The sequence below is a fragment of the Periophthalmus magnuspinnatus genome, chromosome 23 (genome assembly GCF_009829125.3).
Source record: "Periophthalmus magnuspinnatus isolate fPerMag1 chromosome 23, fPerMag1.2.pri, whole genome shotgun sequence".
NCBI lineage: Eukaryota > Metazoa > Chordata > Actinopteri > Gobiiformes > Gobiidae > Periophthalmus > Periophthalmus magnuspinnatus.
In genome coordinates, this window is record NC_047148.1 from 12,836,561 (window position 1) to 12,851,743 (window position 15,183).

Consider the following 15,183-nt stretch of genomic DNA (forward strand, 5'->3'; position numbering starts at 1 on the left):
ATTTAGTAATGTCTACGGTGATTGGCTTAACCAGCATGGAGGAAAAGTGAGCAAGGGCTGTGAACGTGGAGTATTCAGGGGCAGTTTTTCTGGCATCTATGCATGGATGGTGGAGGACTGTGATATTTTATTTAATCTGCAAAAAGTTTGTTAATATGTGTGTTGCAAAAAAAAAAAAATTCCATCAGAACGCATTTCTTTCTCGATTTACAATATTTATACATAGTAAATAGGCTACTTTAGACTACATTGTATTGGTTATTTTTTCTTAAAACATTCATTTGTGATTTCATAATCTGATTTCTTTATTATTTAGGAAGTCTTAAATGTCTATATTTTGTATATGGCATGTAGTCTCATAAGGGATCAAAAAGCATTTTTTGTCAACATTGTTTCATTTAATTAAGTATATACATCAAAACCAGAGAGGTAATTTTTGCCCACAACTTGATCAGATGTGAATAATTGAATCCGAGTCTGATAAATGCCCTTTCTCTTTCAACAAAAGCATTAAACTTCTCCTGCGTCGCCATGTCACCTTGACCCCATAATCTCTTTCTGGTGTGTCAGGAGCCAAAGTATCCAGAATCCTGCTCCCTGGTGGAGTACATGTTGGGGGAGAGCAAAGTAAATGTGAGTAGGTAGAATATTTCTCTGTTATCGTTGGTTTGATTGTACTTAGTTGCACTGGTGCATTATCAGCATTGGTACAGTCCTTGGAGCGATGTGATGAAGGATTTTCGAGTAACAAGCAAGATGTTTCACTTGCAGTAAAAAACTGTATTTGACTCGGTGTAGTCTTTTTCTTTAAATCACTTCCATTGTATACTTTAACAATATCATTTTGATGCAAGATTTCCATGTTTGGCACATTGCACACAGCATTTGTATTTTGGCAGAAAGCTTGGTGATATGATTCATTAGAAGCTGAAGAAGAACAGTCATTTGAAGCCTTCTTTTTTTCTTTTTGACTGTGCTGTTCTCTTTTCTCAAATAATAAAGTTGGGAACCTGCTACTGCACACACTGCCTTTTCTAGAGAGCTGAGTGAAGTTGCCTATGATGCTCGTGGTGGATTGGCATCTTCTTCTTTTTTTAGTTTGAAGTGTAGCACAAGATGTATCAAACTGTGGGTTTACCTATAAAGTAAAACAAAACTAAAAAAGTTAATGTCCAAATGTCCACGGTGATGAATTTGTAAAAAGTATACATTACACTTGCCCATGAATTTAGACTTGATCCGTTATGCTCTTGTGTCTCTTTGAAAAAATCTTTGGGATTGAGTGCAGCCCGCACTTCTGGTACATTGTGTTGGACTCTGGCTTCCCCTGCAGGTCGCTCCAGGAACCGCAGGGGTTGCTTGTCCGTCTTTATTTTCTTTCGGGGCATTAACGCAAAGCATGCCTGAAGAATCTGTAAAAATGTAAGAAAACATTCAAATTGCTCGATTTAATCTAGCTTTGAGTACATGCTAATGTTATAAGGTTGGTATCAGGCTTTATTTGAAAGTCGCCACCCCCTGCGCATTTGCACACTTACCAAATATTACACCGTCAAAACAAACGTGATGAAGCTGTGGAGCGAGCATACAGACTCTCGTCAAGAAGCGTGGTATTATTAGGGTATTATTCACTAGCTGCTCATGCTGTATGTCTAGTTTCTCTACTTTTGTTTTGTATTATCCATTTCCCGGTTTGCACTGTCGCCAAATCTGATTGGTGGAGGCGTAATATTGAAACGCCTTTCTATTGGCGCAGGTAAACCACGTGAATAAATAAGCAAAAGCCACACCCACAGCGCCAAAATTCAAAAATCTCTCAGGATGGACAGAACGGCGTGTAAATAATCATGATAGCATAATTTTTTATAAGAATCAAGAGACACTAGGCGCCACGTCCAGATGCCTGCGCGAAAGCAAACGATAATATGAAGGTTTGGACTAAATACTTACTATAGGCGTAATATGCTCGTTATAAAATGTGCATAGCAAAGTATTCGTCGACAAGCTAACGTTTACAGCTTTAGCTACATATTGATCGCGCACGCATGAAGATGTTATAAATAATGCAGTGGATCATTTTCATTTTGCACGCAATATTTAAGGGTAAACAGTAATCACCCTTAATTCAAAATGTATTTTTGAAAGCTCTCAAACGCATAGAAGAAGCAAATGTTATGCTAATGTACATTGCCAGTGTCAGCTCAATGGGTAACAATGTAGCATTTCGGTCCTAGTGTGTTTGACCGGTTTGATTTCCACCAAAGTCAACTTGCGAGCCACGCGCAGGCCTCTACTGTTGTAAATTTACCGTTTCTAGCACACCAGGCCTAACGACCATAGTTCTGGAAGCAAAAGTTGTCAGGGAAACACAGATAGTCGCGATATTTGGTACGGTTGGTGTGGAAAATGCAAACTCGATGAAGTATAAAGTCAGTAATGTATCCTGTTTAAATTTTGGTTAAAGCTTCATAGACGGCCAAGCAAGCACTCGTGTGTCAGGTAAACATGTAATGTAGCTTATTAACCTTGTTTTCCGTTATTATATGTAGTTAACTAGGACGATTGCTTCACCGATGTTGGCTAACGTTACATTCCATTCTCATAACCTAACTGTTTACAAGCTGTAATAGTCTTGTCCTTTGTCATTGTTACACAGGATTACTTGAATATCAAGGAGGAGTAATCTGATGACAATGAGACGGAGCCCGAGGAGACCATTGATACTAAAAAGGCGAAAGCTACCTTTTCAGCAAAATGACACAGGCCCAGCTTTGCATTCTAATAAAGTAGCAACTGAAGATGCTTCACAGGCAAATTCCACTCAGTGCATTCCTAATGGTGTCTGTATTATGGATCACCCCTCCATGTCTGCTACACAGGTGGTGGTTGTCCCAAAGACTGCAGATATTCAGAATGTAATTGGAGTGCTCACTGCCAAAGGCAAAGAGTGTGGAGCACAGGGCCCAAATAAGTTTATTCTTTTAAGCGGGGACAATGGCAACAGCAATGGATCTTTTTCTCATCTCACCTTGCAGAAAAATAATTTATCTTCAGAAATTACTAATAGACAGATGAATGTCCAGAATGTTAAACACATTAATGCCATTAAAGCCTGTAAGTGCATCCATTTTTCATCAATCTGTTTCAATCATCAATTATATTTTTTTTTAACTTTACTTATATTTTTTCATTGCATAATTGTAGGCAAAGATATGGAGTGTGGCCCACTAGATGACAGTCTTACAAATATTCAGTGGTTGGGTCGAATGAACACATGTTCCCTGGAACAACATCCAACCAAACCTATTACTGACAAGGAAAAGCTGCAGGTCTCCCAGGTGTTACAGGTGAGATGTTTCCCATTTTATTTCACAAGTCACACTTTGTGATATATAATACATTTATCTTTTGTTACACTTTTTGCAGACTTGTAATAAACAAGAAAATGTAGAAGTGTCTCTTAAGCCGCCTCTGTCTGAGAGGCCACCATACTCTTATATGGCCATGATCCAATTTGCAATCAATAGCAAACAGAGCAGGAGAATGACCCTTAAAGAGATTTACATGTGGATTGAAAACCATTTCCCCTACTTTAGAGAGGTGGCAAAACCTGGTTGGAAGGTACTTGCAATTATTATAATAATTTGTCTTATGTAAATACGTTAAAGCCAGTTTGAACAATTTTTGTCATTATTTTCTTTGACCACAGAACTCTATTCGACACAATTTGTCATTGCATGACATGTTTATTCGTGAAACATCAACTGATGGCAAAGTTTCTTTTTGGACAATCCGGCCTGAGGCAAACAGATGTCTTACTCTTGATCAAGTATACAAGGTAAGCACAACAACTAGCACACTATACTATACACCTGTACTATTTCTATAGTGAAGTGTTTGTTGAAAACATTTAGCCTTTTTTTATTATGACAACTTTCTTCACAGCCCGATTTTGACCCTTTGAAAGTTCCAGGTCCACCGACAATGCTTTTCTTTCTTAATCAAGTAAGATTCACAAAAATTTGTTTCAGTTTATTTTTTTCCTCCACGCAGGAACATAACGTCAGGCGAGGGACAGAAAGTCAGATGATGTTTTTGCTTCTGGCTGGCTACTAAGTCAATGTAGAAACGTAGGATTTATGTATTAAGTCTGTTGCAGTCTGTTGTTGTTAAGATTAGGAAGAAAGTCATTTTCATTTGTAGATGTGTTTAATTCATTTACCTTTTATTAGCAACAGAAAAAAATGATGAATGAATGTCAGAATTTCAAGAAAACACCATTTGGCACTGGTGAGCTGGAGATCATTGTGTATAATGCAACTATATTCTTCATCAATCTAATCTAATTTTAAACTATTGTTTTAGAGAGAAAAATGAAGCCTCTTCTTCCCAGAACAGACTCATATCTGGTGCCTATCCAGCTTCCTGCCTCCTCATCAGTGTACATGCCACCCTCATCATCAGGTTCTCAGCATAAACGTATTTCACGAGGGAACAAAAAAGTCCGAATTGCCCCAAAGGTATGTAGTAATATAATATAAATTTTAAATTGACAGTAAATGTAATTGCATTTATGTGTCTATGAAAGGTGTCAATGGATGATGTGTCTGGTGTGGATATAAAAGAAGAAGCAGTAGAAGTTCCCGTTAATAGTGCTACTCCTAAAGTTACTCCTAAGCAGCCCACCAGCAGCTCTCGACGCAAGCAGCGGCTTGTGCACTCTCTGCATGAGGAGCCTCTCTTGTTGTGCCACGGTAACACCTTTTTAGACTCTGGGGTGGTGTCAGACATTTCCACTTTCAATGACATCCCAGATACCGTGATGAGTGACGAAGAGAATATAAACCTTAACCAAGAACTGTCATTTAAAACACCTATTAAAAGTAGCAACCACTTGACCTCTTCAACCCCAAGTAAACCACCTTGTAATATGTTCCCTGAGAAATGTAAAGTGACCCCCGTGGACAAACATGGCCAAACTGTATTGGACTTCAGTCCCATCAGAACACCTGGAGGTCCTGCAGTCACTCCACGACATGATTACACCACATTTAGCTTTAGCAGCACGCCTTTTAAAGATCTGCCCCTGTTCAGCTCCCCCAGAGAGCTCCTCACAGCTACAACATCCAGAACACCGGATTCCCAGAGGAACTGCTTCCCCAGTGGCTGTTCCAGAGAACTGTTGCAGGCAACAGGAGCAACGCCCACTAAGCACTCGGTCACAGAAGGGCTGGTCCTCGACACTATGAACGATAGCCTCAGCAAGATCCTCGTGGACATTAGTTTCCCTGGTTTGGATGATGAGGACTTGGGAATGGCCAACATTAGCTGGTCAGAATTTATTCCACACTTAAAATAATTACATGTTTATTTGTGGGACAAAACTGAAAGTTTGTCAATGGTCAGTGGTCTTCAGATTTATTTAAAGCTGATTTCATGCAGTTTCTCTGCTTATTTGAGTCACAAAACTCTTCTTTTGCACTTACAACTAAAGGTTTTATTTGTATTTTGATTTTGTTCTCTTGTGTCACCTTAACCTCTGTCTGTATTGTTTTTTTTTGCAGCATTTTCTTGCATCCTAGTCCAATCTGTAATTCTGACCTTACTGTTGAAGGAAATGCTAGCTCAGATGTATGCTTACTTGTAATTTGATTTGCACATTATATCATAACTTTATTTTAATCTTTTAAATGTTAAACAATATAATTGTCCAATTGTGTATATATAGTGTTTAGCTTTTATGAAATATTTTAGGATTTGGTAAGATAATAATTAAATAAAAAAGACAAAAAGCCCTAGAAGCAATAGGATGTAGACTTAGAGCTTAGTACTAGAAAACAATGTGTTATTGTAAAACTATTTTAGGAGGACAGTACCTTTAGGGCTGTATCTCCATAAGGATAACACATGCAGTATCACTTGCCAGTCTTTCATTTACCATACTGTGTCATCAACAACAACCGTATAGCCTTTTTAAAAAGCTGCATACTGTATGAGGCTGTTTAAATTGAAGTTTCAACAATATTTGTGGCTCTGTCCAGGAGCCAATTATGGTAGGGACATATTATGGTGTTTCATGGGTGCCTTGTTTCAGGTGTTTTTTTTCTGTCTGCAATAAATCCTAGTGCTACTGACTTTACTTGGGTGCAGCTGGATTTTCTCTACTCATCAAAAATTTGCAAAAAGCTGACATAACTGAAGTATTTGTAAAAATGTGCACTTTTATTAGAATGAAACAGTATCTTTTTGTGAAAGAATATTCACATTTAGGCCAAATGTGTTCGCAGCTCGACGTTTCTGGGACCCTCAGTATGTTTGGACGTCCTGCTGAACCACTTCTAGGAGAATTTGCAGATGCTTGCTGCACAGATCTAGAGGATAATAAACAGACTATTTTAAGAAAAACATCTAAAATTACAGAGCTGAAGCCATGTATTCTCTCCTTTCATATTTTAAGCAAAAACTTAAAAGTTGAATCTTTTTGTTTTTGTGACATACCAAAGAAGTGCCTTAATCTCAGAGGCACCCGAGAGCGCTGCACAGTCATATAGTAGACTGGTACTCCGCTCAGTGTGAGCACACAGCTGCAGCCTGTATTCCAGGGGTCCGAGTACAGGGAGAAACCCACAATAAAGAAGGACACTACAGTGAAGATGACCACAATGACCACTGGCACCTATGGGACCAAAGTATCATATCTTACTTTATGCAGTTCCCACGCTCTTGTCTGAGCTAAACATGCAGTCACCTTAAATGGTCTTGGCTTTAGGGGGAAGCGGTACCGATGTATGAGCATTCCCAAAGTGGCAGAGGCAAGAAAGAACCAGCGAGGAAAGGAGGCAAAGTTGATAAGCTTGTAGATGTCTCCATGGGTCATCATCAGCACAGCCAAGGGATACTAGTGGAGACACAAATAGCACTGTTACCCAAATATACCAAGATATGCATATAGTGTACAGCATTAGTTGTTTTTATAATTGGGTACCAGAAACAGTACAGCTGGTAACGGTGTGTGTCTGCGGATATGAATCATAGAAAATATCGGTGGCCAGTTACCATCTCGGGCTCCCACAAAAAACATTCTGCAACACAGAATGATTTTTTTTTTTTTTACAGAAAAGTCCATTAGACAGGTTAAACTACACTATTCATTAAAATATAGTTAAGGTAATTTAAAATGTTACAAATAATATTTTCTAGTTTACCCTCTTTTAACTATTTTACTGAAGTTTATAAAAGAAAGCGGATGTCATGATTTCTATGGATGTCACAGATATGTCAAAATAATTCCATTACCTGGCAACCATACTGTAAACAAGGGCCAAAGCTTGTCTTATTTACACAATAGTTATTATTTGCAAATAAAAATACAATGAATGAATGTTGGAAGGCATTTTGTGTGATATAGATAGAGGGATTCTGTTTTACAACTCACCAATAATTGTTTGTATTTTTGGACTTTAATTTCCTCACTTTTCATCACAAACTGACACTTGACTGATGTAAAATGATAAATATTTACCACAGGTTCTATCCCACCAAAACAAGTTCTTATTATAATTAATCCTTAAACATGAACCTGCCATATGCACTTTAAGTTATTTTAACTGTTGTTTAACTGTCGTTTCGGTACATAAACATAGCACGCAGGGAGATTTTGTATTTTGTCTTTGTTCTCTGAATAAAGTTATACCTGGGTACTCCAAAGAAGCCTCCATTAAGTGTTCCGAGGCATGACACAGACACAAGAATGGGAATAACAGAGGACAAACCCTCTAGAGCCCGGTTGGCAAATGTCTGAAAAAGCAGAGGGAACAGCTATGGGCACTCAGTTTGTATCTGATAGTTTATATCTGATCATGACTATGCTAGAAAGAAATACTGACCACAGCTACAGCGTCAGACTGCAGCAGCTCTGCTGGACTCAGTATAGTGTAATATGCTACATTCACCAGCACATAGAAGACTGTCACTGTCACCATGGAGCAGGTTATAGCCAGGGGGATATTTCTGTCAAAACACAAACAATGGTAATTAGTTTAACTGCTTTAATGTTTCATGAAAGGGGAAATACTGTTGAGTACCTATTTGGATTGATAACCTCTTCTGTTATATAGTTGAGATAAAACCTACAAAGTAAACATCAAAATTACCACGTAAATGATGTGCATATGGTATTGGCATAAAAAGATACTCTATTACCAGCCTCCATAAGCATATAAACCATTATAAAAAGCCAAAGGCAGCCTGTCCAGGGTTAAAGATTCAGCTTGAAATGAATTCTGAAAATTCTCAGTCTTTCCTGAAATTGAAAGGGTCATTAATATTATATTTCTTTTTATATTTAATTATTTTGTAATACACATATGGCACATGCATCAGTGCATTATGATTATCAACTGGCATTATAAATATATAAATTACTTCTGAATAGAGTAGTCTTAATCTGTACCTTTGGCCAGTGCGATGATACCAGGAATGATAATAAGGACTAGAGCAAACATCTTAATAAAAGTTAGGGTCACTTGTGTTCGAGAAGCCACTGACACACTCCAGCAGTTTACAGCCACAACAAATGCTGTAAAAGATTTAGAACACCACATTTTACACTGGTTTGTATGTAGCACACACTATTATACACAGAATAATGCACTCACTCACTCCCAGGATGGCGACCACTTTGATGAGTGCAGAAGGAGCAGCACATGGAGTAAAGAAAGGCTCAACCACATACCGTCCAAATGCCAATGCCACATAGGATGTAACAGCTGGCCTGGATATGTACATTTAATTTTACATTCAAAAACATATATTACATTTTCTGTGTTATTCCCTTCCACTAATGGTACTTACAATTATGATCTGGCCAAGACTGTATTAACAATCTATTATGCACCTTTCAGCATTTATTATCAAAATTAGTCTCACTGACTTTTCTTTATTCACAAACAATGGCATATTGGAAATAGGAAAACACATTTAATCAAATTACCTTGACACATTTGAGTTTTCTTTTTGTAAATTTCATTACATGTCCTTTTCCTTGTTGGTACAAACAATTATTTATATTCCAAGTGTTCAAGAGCCACTGCGTTTTATCAAGGAATCAGAAGAATAGGTAAAATAATAGAAATGTGTATTAAATATGATCAAACCTGATGAAGAAAAACTCAGACCAGATTCTTAAGAAAGCAGGGAGTGGCCCAAGTGTCTCCAGTAAATAAGTGTAATGGCCTCCTGACTTTGAGAAAGTGGTGCCCAACTCAGCATAGCACAGAGCCCCTAAGAGACAAGCAAGAATCAAGTACCGGTACTAGAAAGAACTGGATGCTGCCCATTTGCAGTTAGAATATTTATACTGGGGCTTTAGTGGACAAGAATAACAAACAGAGATAATTAATGAAAATGGATGCAAATACAGTAAAAACAGTCTAAAAATTTGAAAAAAAATATATAAAAAACTAGAAACAAAGATTTTTTTACTCACTACTGAGCTTTACTCACTATAACATAGCAATTTGGGTATGTTAAGGCTTTCTTTAGCATAAATCTTTATTTGTATTGTTATGGATCTTTTCGACCTAACCTTCGTAATATCATCTGCTGTTATGTATAAGGTGTATCTCTTGTTTGTGCATCTAGCGGCCTCCAGCCACTTTGATTAGATTAAACTGGCAAGATTGTTTTGATGGTATAAATATTGTCTGTATGTATTTACATTTGTCAGCTGAGGGCGAGATGACACTGCTAGGGATAACAGCTCTTTGACGATTGTGCACAATTGGTTCAATAAACCAGACTTTTTGATTCAAGACAACTTCTGTTGATTTCATATCTTTAAGGGTTTTTACTATTAGAAATTCCACAACAGGTATTTCCATTTTAAAGATGAGACTGAGGTGCATCTTACCGAGCAAGGATAGGACTCCACAAAGACCCCAAACCACCAGTGATAGCCCGACTGTGCCACTGTTCATCAAGACACCCTTAGGAGCAATGAAAATCCCACTGCCCACAACTGTCCCAACGATGAAGCACACAGCAGGCAGCAGGCCGATCTGCCGGTGAAGCTGCACTGCATCTTTGTCCTCCTTTGCCTCACCATCATGTTTCTTGTTATGATCTGTTCCCATTTTGTGTTCCTTTAGGACAGACTGCAATGCAAACGACCTTAGAATGGACAGTATTTGATTAATTACATAATCTTTGCAGCTTACCTTTTTTAGTGACACTCAAATATATCAGGGTTGATGTTTTTAACAGATGTTTATCTTCTCTGGGAGTCTTTGCATGCTTCTTGCTTCACACATATCCGCTCATCTATAGGACAAACACCAGATAAGCGCCTCTTTGCACAAACTTGTTCTTTCTTCTGTCCTCTTCTGATTGGTTCAGACAAGAAACACCCGCCAGCAAAAAAAAAAAAGTGCATAAATTTAAATCTTTTACAAATCGAGTTTCACACAAGTAACCCAGGCCTTTTTGCCCAGTGTATGCTTTTAAGTGTCTTTTTATGTGTATACAGCTTGAAACCGTTTGAGACGTAACGGTCAGAGTTCACAGGGTTTTGTAGAAGCAGCTGCAAAGACAGTAGGAGGCCTCTTTTTAACTTAAAAATACATTTCCTGTGTTTCCATTTAGCCATAAATAACTTTAAGAATGGAGAAAAGTTGTAGCAAAAGCATCTGACTACATGAGGCTGCTAGCAAGTGAAATAATGAACTTGTTTTCCTTCACACTTGACTGCACACTATATTGATGTCACTTTCATTCAGTCACTCACAATAGAGCTTGTTAACATTCCTTTGCGCACTGTAGTTTCTTTTGTGTACATTTGCAAATATATGTAGACAGGACTGAAAAACCTACAATTTGTGAAAAGATGTGTTGGAACAGTTCAGTTTAAAGGGCCAATATTATGCTATTTTCTGATCTATGTTATAATGTTTCCTCATCACAAACATACTTGGTGAACACACACACCTTGCATATTTAAGATTAATTTTTCTCTCAAACAGAAAAACACTCTATTCCACCTTGTGATGTCATGTGGTAATACAGGAAGTGCTCCACTGTGTTTTAAACTTCATACACCTTCGCTAGAATCATTTGAATGATTTCAGCCCTGGAATTGACAATCTGTACTAAACAAAAAGTAAAATGCAGCTGTCAAGTTGAAAATCGGGTGGAACAGAGTATTTTGAGCTTAGGAGATGTGGACAGCCTAATAATAAAGGATTACTCAAACATGTGTGAATGAAACAAAACAACTTCAGGTATGTTTTTGAGGAGGTAATAGTTAATTTGCGTAATGTAGGACCTTTAATGTTTTATTTATTTAGGGGAGGGTGATGTTCAAATGAAGACTTTCTGACTGCAGGGTGTTTGCTCTAGTCTGCAATTTGTTACATTTCCTGAAGATGGCAGTAACTTCTCAAGTAAAGGGGAAAAAAGCTGTGGACACATAGAGACCTTCAGTTGAGCAAGTATTTTCAAAAGGCCATGTTTAAGATGACGCGTTGGTCTGTGCCTCTGTCAATGAACCTCTGGGCTCACAGAACAGTCTCTGGGGAAGGGGCTGTAACATTCCTGGTATTTTCCTCCTGACCCACTCACATCCAAGAGGGTCAGAGCATCATAGAGGGCCTAACCCATATGGAATTTTTCTTCTATTCAATTTGAAATAAAGCCTGATTATGTTTCTTACTTTACCCAGCAATTTCCAAAATTCAACACATTATGTTTTTGTATTTGTTTAATATTACCTATCGATCTCTATAAAGTCAGTGGTGTGATCATTACCATCTTTTGTCCAAGGAGAAACATAACACTAAACTGTGTTACGGACTGTTAATTAATATGCAGCCAGCTGAGGTCCTGTATCTAAGGAGCAGGTGTTGTGAACCCCCTCAGTGCAGTCCCTGCTGAGACTACACTATGGGAGGACACGTAGCCTCACAAACACAGGCCTATGCAGTATAGTGGAAGAGTGAGATACAGTAAGACATCACATGAAAAATCACTTATTTCACTGGGGCCCTGCATTTTAGTGAATCATTATGACAATGAAAGAGACAATATTTAAGTCAGCACTAAAATGTTAAATAAGTGTTAATCAGTTCAGAACATTCAGGGTCAGATTGACAAACTGTAAAGCCAATTGTGTAGATACAGAGGGATTGTTATATAGAACCTTTCACATTTTGTTCTCCCATACAGACAGTGCATGCTGTTGTATGTTTGCATGTTATTGTAATTTCCGAACACACATCCAGTATAATGAGTTCTCATAAATAGTGTTCTTCTTCTATTTTTATTCATACATTATAAAAGTGTCAATACATTAAATTGGTGAGGCATAAAATACATTTTCCAGTTGTAAATAACATGAATGTAATTTATATGTACTGAGATTCAAATATTTTAAATGGCAGCTATTGGTTTAAAGCAGCCCTCTAATGCAGTGTGGGCTTGTCTGAGCTGTATCTGTGATGGGCCTGTGATGGCTGATGGACTTTATTATCTAAAGGGGTGTGTCCAGCTCATCTGAAGATGCTCAGTCAATGTAAATCAGTCCAGGGTGGATATTTATGCCCTACATCATGTGTGTAGCTTTACTGTCCTGGAGTCATGGGGAATTTATTGTTTTATAAAAGAGTATATACTTTGTCTGGATGGCCTGTGATTTAATATGAGGTAAATAAAGAATGACTGTGTCAACATGTTTAAATTGATTTTCTTCAACATATTGTGTTAAAAAGCTTATTAAAAAAATCAAAGTGTTTCAGATAGTTCATATCCCATAATGCAAGTATCCTTGAGCTTAACAGACCCAACCCAGTGTAGTTTAGACCTGTGTATGATACTGTCTTGACCACTGCTTTAACACGGAGACAGTTGCTAGGAGACACCTCCTCCCTGCCCAGAGGATGTGTGTATGTGCTCAGCTAACACCGCAAATTCTCTCTGACGTCAGGCAAAACGGCCTTGAATGAAGCAAATGCTGTTGGTATGGTTTTATATTTTTGAAGTTGCATTGCAGATTGTTGTAAGAATCCATCTGAAATTAAATCTGCGATTCATTGTCTTAATAGTTTCCTTTTCTCTTTCGTTTGTTATTTGTGGTGTACACATTAATATCCATCCATGCATCCATTTTCTTCCGCTTATCCGGGGCCGGGTCGCGGGGGCAGCAGTCTAAGCAGGGACTCCCAGACTTCCCTCACTCCGGACACGTCCTCCAGCTCCTCCGGTGGGACCCCAAGGCGTTCCCAGGCCAGCCGAGAGACATAGTCCCTCCAGCGTGTCCTGGGTCTTCCCCGGGGCCTCCTCCCGGTGGGACATGCCCAGAACACCTCCCTAGGGAGGCGTCCAGGAGGCATCCTGAGCAGATGCCCGAGCCACCTCAGCTGGTTCCTCTCAACGTGTAGGAGCAGCGGCTCTACTCCGAGCTCCTCCCGTGTGACCAAGCTCCTCACCCTATCCCTAAGGGTACGCCCGGCCACGGAGGAAACCCATTTCAGCCGCTTGTATCCGCGACCTTGTCCTTTCGGTCATTACCCAGAGCTCATGACCATAGGTGAGGGTAGGAACGTAGATTGACTGGTAAATCGAGAGCTTTGCCTTTGGGCTCAGCTCCTTCTTCACCACAACGGACCGATACAGCGACTGCATCACTGCAGATGCTGCACTGATCTGCCTGTCAATCTCCCGCTCCATCCTTCCCTCACTCGTGAACAAGACCCCGAGATACTTGAACTCCTCCACTTGGGGCAGAGACTCACCACCCACCCGGAGAGAGCAAACCACCTTTTTCCGGTCGAGAACCATGGCCTCGGATTTAGAGGAGCTGATTCTCATCCCAGCTGCTTCACACTCGGCTGCAAACCGCCCCAGTGCCTGCTGCAGGTCCTGGCTCGAAGAAGCCATCAGGACAACATCATCTGCAAACAGCAGAGATGAAATCCTGTGGTTCCCAAACCAGGCCCCCTCCAGCCCCTGGCTGCGCCTAGAAATTCTGTCCATAAATATAATGAACAGAACCGGTGACAAAGGGCAGCCCTGGCGGAGTCCAACATGCTATTCTCCAGATCCACAAAACACATGTGGACTGGTTGGGCAAACTCCCATGAGCCCTCGAGGACCCGATGGAGTATAGAGCTGGTCCAGTTACACATTAATATTAAAATATAAAACAGAAACAATGAATGCTAATACAACTAAACAACTAATGCTTCTACATAATATCTCACATCAAATGTAACATTTATTTTACTGACCTTTCACAGACCTTAGGCACTCCCGACCACTGTTCCCTCCAAGCTGCGCGCGTGCGCAATTGCGCACTGCTGACGTGGCCGATGTGGAGTGAAGACTCGCTAATGATGCTAATGATGCTAATGATGCTAATGATGCTAAGTGTTTAACCCCTTAACGTTCCGACGGCCCGCCCTCGGGCAAAAATCGTAATTGCGTAATTTTACGCACTGTTTTACAGAAGTTTTGCGTTTTAAACATGACGAAACGGACAAAAGAAAGGAAGTACGCGACCGAGGACACTGTGGATGTTTGTACAAGTTAAACTAGAGGCATCTCGGACCCGGAGCGGTTCGTGGAACCGAGTGAAGATCTCATGATGGACTCAGGAGCAGAGGGACCTGATGATTTGATGGACTGGATGCTGTTCATGATCGGTAAGTGTGGTTTATTCTGCTATTGACTTAATTGTGGGTCAAATGTGTATTATGTGTAATCATTAGCATTAGCTAATGCCAATCTGCGCCCCCCGACCACCACCAATCATCACACACCACTTGGGCGAGTTGTCTTGTCATGACAGAAGTTGGTCCGAGCGGGACTCGATCCACCAACCTCTGTCACACTGTCACATGTACAGTGTATTTTTAGTTTCCAGTGTGTGTTTGTTCACTGTTTGCAGTGTGTGGTTTGTAAATATATATTTATTTTGACCCATACCACTTGTTTTGAATATATTTTATATACAAATATACATTTTATATTGTGTTTTGATATGATGTACTGTATAAATGTACAGTAATAGAGCAGCTGTGCAGATACAGATTCCTCTCAGTGTGTGTTGGTCATTGACTGTCACTAGTTTATGAGTTGTAAAAATCAATCAAAAGCTTCACGCAATGGCTTATACTCATAATACAAGTCAGA

At 39.4% G+C, this 15,183-nt stretch overlaps 3 protein-coding genes across 4 annotated transcripts; 1 reads left to right on the forward strand and 2 right to left on the reverse strand.

Annotated features, from left to right (window-relative positions):
* Nucleotides 1–424: 424 nt before the first annotated feature.
* rhno1 (RAD9-HUS1-RAD1 interacting nuclear orphan 1) lies at nt 425–1,693 on the reverse strand. The gene is made up of 3 exons (XM_033989900.2): nt 1,539–1,693; nt 1,221–1,412; nt 425–1,138 (listed from the first exon to the last, which is right to left on the reverse strand). The coding sequence occupies exons 2-3, from the start codon at nt 1,386–1,388 to the stop codon at nt 452–454; spliced, it is 855 nt and encodes a 284-aa protein (XP_033845791.1). The 5' UTR covers nt 1,389–1,412; nt 1,539–1,693; the 3' UTR covers nt 425–451.
* Nucleotides 1,694–1,796: 103 nt separating this feature from the next.
* Nucleotides 1,797–6,123, forward strand: foxm1 (forkhead box M1). The gene is made up of 9 exons (XM_055231616.1): nt 1,797–1,931; nt 2,657–3,114; nt 3,205–3,347; nt 3,427–3,621; nt 3,710–3,838; nt 3,946–4,005; nt 4,239–4,290; nt 4,366–4,520; nt 4,589–6,123. Exons 2-9 carry the CDS (start codon nt 2,688–2,690, stop codon nt 5,357–5,359), a joined length of 1,932 nt encoding a protein of 643 aa, XP_055087591.1. The 5' UTR covers nt 1,797–1,931; nt 2,657–2,687; the 3' UTR covers nt 5,360–6,123.
* An 82-nt stretch (nt 6,124–6,205) lies between these two features.
* si:ch73-352p4.8 (cystine/glutamate transporter) lies at nt 6,206–14,366 on the reverse strand. 2 transcript variants are annotated; one of them, XM_055231614.1, is made up of 14 exons: nt 14,280–14,366; nt 10,218–10,320; nt 9,911–10,154; nt 9,156–9,282; nt 8,658–8,773; nt 8,453–8,578; nt 8,203–8,302; nt 8,085–8,129; nt 7,887–8,010; nt 7,694–7,797; nt 6,986–7,082; nt 6,749–6,898; nt 6,499–6,676; nt 6,206–6,371 (listed from the first exon to the last, which is right to left on the reverse strand). In XM_055231614.1, exons 3-14 carry the CDS (start codon nt 10,131–10,133, stop codon nt 6,307–6,309), a joined length of 1,455 nt encoding a protein of 484 aa, XP_055087589.1. In that variant the 5' UTR covers nt 10,134–10,154; nt 10,218–10,320; nt 14,280–14,366; the 3' UTR covers nt 6,206–6,306. The 2 variants fall into 2 exon arrangements, with proteins under 2 accessions (XP_055087589.1, XP_033845219.1); XM_033989328.2 differs by lacking the exon at nt 14,280–14,366 and having other exon boundaries at nt 10,218–10,333.
* Between the last annotated feature and the right edge of the window lie 817 nt (nt 14,367–15,183).